The sequence below is a fragment of the Oncorhynchus nerka genome, linkage group LG9b, assembly GCF_034236695.1.
Source record: "Oncorhynchus nerka isolate Pitt River linkage group LG9b, Oner_Uvic_2.0, whole genome shotgun sequence".
Lineage (NCBI taxonomy): Eukaryota > Metazoa > Chordata > Actinopteri > Salmoniformes > Salmonidae > Oncorhynchus > Oncorhynchus nerka.
The window spans coordinates 40,720,230-40,727,588 of NC_088424.1; the positions used below are offsets into that span (position 1 = coordinate 40,720,230).

General features: G+C 47.8%; 1 protein-coding gene across 1 annotated transcript in view; it reads left to right on the forward strand.

The window, feature by feature from the left end:
* The window catches only part of LOC115124532 (cullin-3-like), a 33,085-nt gene extending 25,996 nt beyond the window's left edge, over positions 1-7,089 (forward strand). The window contains exons 9-16 of the mRNA XM_065013692.1: positions 876-1,046; positions 1,377-1,484; positions 2,355-2,479; positions 2,574-2,670; positions 3,435-3,569; positions 3,736-3,922; positions 4,309-4,454; positions 6,497-7,089. Of these exons, the coding sequence (XP_064869764.1) occupies positions 876-1,046; positions 1,377-1,484; positions 2,355-2,479; positions 2,574-2,670; positions 3,435-3,569; positions 3,736-3,922; positions 4,309-4,454; positions 6,497-6,628 (1,101 nt within the window). The 3' untranslated portion in view covers positions 6,629-7,089. The remainder of the gene's footprint in view (positions 1-875; positions 1,047-1,376; positions 1,485-2,354; positions 2,480-2,573; positions 2,671-3,434; positions 3,570-3,735; positions 3,923-4,308; positions 4,455-6,496) is intronic.
* The last annotated feature ends 270 nt before the right edge of the window (positions 7,090-7,359 follow it).

Here is a 7,359-nt window from a genome sequence, read left to right on the forward strand (position 1 = left end):
ACAGTTTGGGTCCAGGGTGTCTCCCCCTTTGAAGAGGGGGATGACTGCGGCAGCTTTCCAATCCTTGGGGATCTCAGACGATATGAAAGAGAGGTTGAACAGGCTGGTAATAGGGGTTGCGACAATGGCGGCGGATAGTTTCAGAAATAGAGGGTCCAGATTGTCAAGCCCAGCTGATTTGTACGGGTCCAGGTTTTGCAGCTCTTTCAGAACATCTGCTATCTGGATTTGGGTAAAGGAGAACCTGGAGAGGCTTGGGCGAGTAGCTGCGGGGGGGGCGGAGCTGTTGGCCGAGGTTGGAGTAGCCAGCCGTTGAGAAATGCTTGTTGAAGTTTTCGATAATCATGGATTTATCGGTGGTGACCGTGTTACCTAGCCTCAGTGCAGTGGGCAGCTGGGAGGAGGTGCTCTTGTTCTCCATGGACTTCACAGTGTCCATACCTAGCCTACCGTCCATACCTACCCTACCGTCCACACCAACCCTACCTTCCACACCTACCCTACCTTCCATTCCTTGCCATACCTACCCTACCTCCCATACCTACCGTACCTCCCGCGCCTACCCTGCCTTCCATATCTTCCCCACCTTCCATATCTACCGTACCTACCCCACCTTCCATATCTACCGTACCTACCCCACCTTCCGTACCTACCCCACCTTCCGTACCTACCCCACCTTCCGTACCTTCCCCACCTTCCGTACCTACCCCACCTTCCATATCTACCCCACCTTCCATATCTTCCGTACCTACCCCACCTTCCATACCTACCTTCCATAGTGCACTAGTTCTGGACAGGACCACAGCATAACAATACGCTTTTATTAAAGGAAAACTATTCAAACCAATATCCTAAATATCTGTTTGGGTCTCCAGCTGACAGAACAGGAGGTGGAGTCCATCCTGGACAAGGCCATGGTTCTTTTCCGGTTCATGCAGGAGAAGGATGTGTTTGAGAGGTACTACAAACAGCACTTGGCCCGGAGGCTGCTCACCAACAAGAGTGTCTCCGACGACTCTGAAAAGAACATGATCTCTAAGCTAAAGGTGAGGAGATGAACGAGTCTGCTGTCAATTACACATTGACATTTCATACCCAATATATTACTAATTCATTTGATTTTAATTAGATTATTACTTTATTATCATTAATAATCAGGAATTCAGGATGTTCTTGACTATCTTACATCTCTAAGCATTAGAATGGACTGGTAGTTGTTTGACCTGGTTTACCATATTGTGCTGGTCTCAACCCTGAACATGTGACTCGCTGTGCTGTGTGACTCGCTGTGCTGTGTGACTCGACGTGCTGTGTGACTCGACGTGCTGTGTGACTCGACGTGCTGTGTGAATCGCTGTGTTGTCTTCTCTGTGTAGACTGAGTGTGGCTGTCAGTTCACCTCTAAACTGGAAGGGATGTTCAGAGACATGAGCATCTCCAACACCACCATGGACGAGTTCAGACAACACCTACAGTCCACGGGGGTAAGACTGTTATACCTCCACACACACACCCCTAACAGTCCACATTGTCTCCACACACACACACACCCCTAACAGTCCACATTGTCTCCACACACACACACCCCTAACAGTCCACATCGTTTCCACACACACACCCCTAACAGTCCACATCGTCTCCACACACACACCCCTAACAGTCCACATTGTCTCCACACACACACCCCTCTAACAGTCCACATCGTCTCCACACACACACACCCCTAACAGTCCACATCGTCTCCACACACACACACCTCTAACAGTCCACATCGTCTCCACACACACACACCCCTAACAGTCCACATCGTCTCCACACACACACACCCCTAACAGTCCACATCGTCTCCACACGCACACACCCCTAACAGTCCACATCGTCTCCACACACACACCCCTAACAGTCCACATCGTCTCCACACACACACCCCTAACAGTCCACATCGTCTCCACACACACACCCCTAACAGTCCACATCGTCTCCACACACACACCCCTAACAGTCCACATCGTCTCCACACACACACCCCTCTAACAGTCCACATTGTCTCCACACACACACACACCCCTCTAACAGTCCACATTGTCTCACACACACACACCCCTCTAACAGTCCACATTGTCTCCACACACACACACACCCCTCTAACAGTCCACATTGTCTCCACACACACACACCCCTAACAGTCCACATTGTCTCCACACACACACCCCTAACAGTCCACATTGTCTCCACCTATTTTCATCAAATGAAAAACTGGCATTGCCCTATCATGTCTTGTTTCTGTGTTCTAAACCCTGGACTCCTGTGTGTCTTGGTTCTCCTTTTCATGTTGTGACTGCCGTTTCTCCCAGCTGTCTCTAGGGGGCGTCGACCTCACAGTAAGAGTACTCACCACTGGCTATTGGCCCACACAGTCGGCCACGCCCAAATGCACCATCCCCCCCTCCCCGAGACACGCCTTCGAGGTCTTCAGAAGGTACCAGCCATGCTCTGAGCCTCATCGATGGATCTGTTATCTATTACATGTGTCTTCCACAGTGTAGTCAATTTAATATATATTCTTCTGTTAGGTTCTACTTGGCCAAACACAGTGGCAGACAGTTGACCCTCCAGCACCACATGGGCTCAGCCGACCTCAACGCAACCTTCCACGGCCCCATCAAGAAGGTAAAGGTTTCCTGTCGACAATAAGGCATGGGGGGTCTGCTCAGAATGATGTGAACTGTCAATACTGTTTTACATTTCTCTCTCCACTCTCCCTTCTCTTAACCCTTCTCCATCTCTTTCTACCTGTACCTCTGATCACTCTGTCTCAATTCAAGGGGCTTTATTGGCATGGGAAACATATGTTAACATTGCCAAATTAAGTTAAATAGATCATTAACAAAAGTGAAAAACTAAAATGTACAGTAAACATTACACTCACAGAAGTTCCAAAAGAATAAAGACATTTCAAATGTCATATTATGTATATATACAGTGTTGTAATGATGTGCAAATGGTTAAAGTACAAAAGGGAAAATAAATCAACATATATACAGGTTGTATTTACAATGGTGTTTGTTCTTCACTTCTTGTGGCAACAAGTCACAAATCTTGCTGCTGTGATGGAACACTGTGGTATTTCACCCAGTAGATATGAGAGTTTATCAAAATTGTTTTTTTTTTTTTTCAAATTATTTGTGGATCTGTGTAATCTGAGGCAAATATGTGTCTCTAATATGATCATACATTTGGCAGGAGGTTAGGAAGTGCAGCTCAGTTTCCACCTCATTTTGTGGGCAGTGGGCGCGCACAGCCTGTCTTCTCTTGAGAGCCAGGTCTGCCTTCGGCGGCCTTTCTCAATAGCAAGGCTATGCTCACAGAGTCTGTACATAGTCAAAGCTTTCCTTTAAGTTTGGGTCAGTCACAGTCTCTCTCCGTCTCTCCAGGAGGATGGTTCGGAGGTGGGAGTGGGAGGAGCCCAGGTGACGGGCTCTAACACCAGGAAGCACATACTGCAGGTCTCCACCTTCCAGATGACCATCCTCATACTCTTCAACAACAGAGAAAAGTCCACGTTTGAGGTAAGAGCTGGATACAGGTCTCCATCACATCAAAGTGTTAGAATTCACAGATCAAGCTGGAGATAAAAAACTAATCTTTCCTCCTCCTCCCATTTCCTGCTCCCCTTCCTCCTTCACTCCCTCTGCTCCTCCTTTACGCTCTCTTCCACTCCTGTCCCCACTGTAGGAGATCCAGCAGGAGACGGACATACCGGAGAGGGAGCTGGTGCGAGCCCTGCAGTCGCTGGCCTGCGGGAAGCCCACCCAGCGCGTCCTCACCAAGGAGCCCAAGTCCAAGGAGATCGAGAACGGCCACGTGTTTACAGTCAACGATCAGTTTACCTCCAAGCTGCACAGAGTCAAAATACAGACGGGTGAGTCTGTCTGTCTGTTATTCTAAATGATAAAAGGACCCATATCACAGTGGTCTTCTGGTCTGGGGAGCTACAGGCTTAGGGGGTCATCTTCCAACTATTGCTCATTTAACATCTGGGCATTTTGACCTTTGACTTTGCCCTGATGACCTGAGATGTGTTCAGCAGGATGTGCAGATAGAGATATGCTATTTAGAACAAACATGCTTCTCTGACATGTCGTGTTTTGCAAAATAATTGGCTCTATTTGTGGTATTTCTATCTGCAACGTTCGGCTACTGAACGTGGCCTTGTGCTGAGGTTGCAGCCCCCCCCTGCCCCCTCCGCCGAGGTTGACAGCCCTCCCTCCGCCGTGCTAAGGTTGCTGTCTCTCTCCCTCCCTCCAGTCGCTGCTAAGCAGGGTGAATCGGACCCAGAGAGGAAGGAGACGCGGCAGAAGGTGGACGACGACAGGAAGCATGAGATCGAGGCGGCCATCGTCCGCATCATGAAGTCCAGAAAGAGGATGCAGCACAACGTCCTGGTAGCAGAGGTGGGTGCGGCCTTGACGTCCTGGTAGCAGAGGTGGGTGCGGCCTTGACGTCCTGGTAGCAGAGGTGGGTGCGGCCTTGACGTCCTGGTAGCAGAGGTGGGTGCGGCCTTGACGTCCTGGTAGCAGAGGTGGGTGCGGCCTTGACGTCCTGGTAGCAGAGGTGGGTGCGGCCTTGACGTCCTGGTAGCAGAGGTGGGTGCGGCCTTGACGTCCTGGTAGCAGAGGTGGGTGCGGCCTTGACGTCCTGGTAGCAGAGGTGGGTGCGGCCTTGACGTCCTGGTAGCAGAGGTGGGTGCGGCCTTGACGTCCTGGTAGCAGAGGTGGGTGCTGGTAGCAGAGGTGGGTGCGGCCTTGACGTCCTGGTAGCGGAGGTGGGTGCGGCCTTGACGTCCTAGTAGCAGAGGTGGGTGCGGCCTTGACGTCCTGGTAGCAGAGGTGGGTAGAGGAGGCCTCGGCGTCCCGGTGGGTAGAGGAGGCCTCGGCGTCCCGGTGGGTAGAGGAGGCCTCGGCGTCCCGGTGGGTAGAGGAGGCCTCGGCGTCCCGGTAGGTGGTGAGTTGTTTCCTGGACACAGAGTAAGCTTAGGCCTATATGGCATCCATAGAGATTCTAACGGTAAGTGGTAGTGTTACCATGGAGATGGCCTTTCAGCAGTTGAGCAAATCAAATGGAGACTTCCTCTCCCCTCCTTTTGAAGAAGAAGAGGGAAAGTAGAGAAAAAAAGCGCTTTTATGAAATGAGAAGCTCCTTCTCTCGTGCGTCATCAGTTAAATGACGTTTACAGGGGTGGATCCCAAAATACATCTGTGAAATGATAAAAACAAGTTGGTTGTGCAAGACATTTTCTAGGTAAATCCTTGAGGCGTATTGTTTTAACACGTCTGAAGGAGAAAAGCATACAGACAAAACAAACACTGATTCAAAGGGGGTGAGGCAGATTCCAAACCTCTTCCAAATAAAGACTCGTAGTATTCACGTGACTCTTCTCGATGAAAGGTGGCTGTAGAGGAGGGGAGGAGCCTCTTCCGTTCTCCTACTAACCCATTGACATTCATCTACTAGACCACTTATCAGTTTCGGGGGTTACTGTGGACAGAGGAAAAAGGACCTTTGCCCTAGACTAAAGAATAACTAGCTCAATGGGAGAATTTCCATTGAATCTGTTTCGGGAAACCGGCCCATGGGGTCTGGAGAGAACTCTCTGCCTTGATCTCCACCTGCTGTACTGCCCTGGACTTGGTTTACTTCACAGGGACAACACACATTGTTCAATATTTCAGACTAAAAGGCGCTGTGTGGCCAATCTGTTGTCTGCATTGGCCGTGCAGCAGTAAGGATGATCGGGCCACTGCAGAAGTCAGGGCATTCGTACTTCTCAGAGCAGTGCAGAGCTGTTGTCAAGGAAGTGAGTTTGTGTTTATACAGGACCCCCTCACCTTCCATCAATCAATCATGTCAATGCGTAGTTTTACGGAGCACTCTGCGTTGTTTCGAAATGTGCAAGGTGCACGGTGATGCGGTATGGAGCTCAGTTTGGCCTCTGAATGCTTCCGGAGGCTCCGCAACACCTCCATATGGAAACACCGACCACATTTTCTGATCAAAAGCATAAATTGTCTCTGAGCAAAGCTGGTAATTCAGTCCCTCGTCACAGCATGTGTAGGGTTGGTGTGCAGCCAGGTTTGGAAGATAGATAGTTGTTATTATTATAATCTGCAACCCTAGATCATTTCTGAGTCAATTTGGTTGAATATAAGATTTTGTTTTCAATTTATATTTTTACATGGAAATGTTTATCCCTACAGTATTTCAGTGAGTACTTTGAGGTAACTTTTGCAACATGAGTGCCGGCAATCATCTCAGTGCTATTCTTTCACCTATCATGTTATGGTTTTTAATGAAAATACACTGGATATTTCGGGACATAAAATTTCAGTACAGGACATTAACATGATATTTCAAGGACATTTTCAGCACAGTCTCTTGAACCAGAGAAACGATAGTGTAGTGTCTAATAGTGTTATTGTATTGCCTTTCTCCCCAGGTCACCCAGCAGCTGAGGGCCCGGTTCCTCCCCAGCCCCGTGGTCATTAAGAAGCGCATTGAAGGACTCATAGAGAGAGAATATTTGGCACGGACGCCTGAGGATCGCAAAGTCTACACCTACGTTGCATAAGAGGAGAGGAGCATTGTGGGAGAGGAGAAATGGATTGAGGGGGAGTGTTTTTTGGAGGGGGAGTGTTGTGCGCATGGACTGGGAAGTTCCTTTTTAAAAGATAAATGCTGGGAAGCTGACTCCTCCCTTTACAAAAATGACAAAAACCAGAAGTTAAATGGCAAAAAAAATAATACAAAAAAAAAATCCATGAAGTGTTGTAGATTTTTTTTTATCAGGCCAACTACTATTACTCTTTGCTCCCTGTGAGAATTTCAACATGGATGGATTCCAGCTTTTCACCGTTTTACCCTTGTAGAGATCGACCTTAAAAGAATCCCTTGGGAAAGATGTGAATGCACCACTTTTTTTTTCTTTCTTTTTTTTGGTTTTCAATACTGTATAAAACTGAGAATGAATTATTAAAAACAAAACAGCAAATGTGGATTGCTAACAAAAAAAAATAAAAAAAATATTGAATATTGAGGTTTTATTTCTTAACCAACAATGATTTAATGCTGATCCTTCAGGCTAACACTAGCTACAAAATCGTTGAATTCAAGTGTGTGTCCTGAGTTTCAGACAGGGATATACTCAATCTGTATTTAAGGCCACGTTCTTTATTACCAATGAAAGACAATGAGGGCAGGTTAGAGATGCTTAAAGCTTAGTTGCTACATCTATTTTTTTTAAACTTATTTTTACCCATTCAATCTTAAAGAACACGTTTCAAATTCCTCATGAGCTCAGTT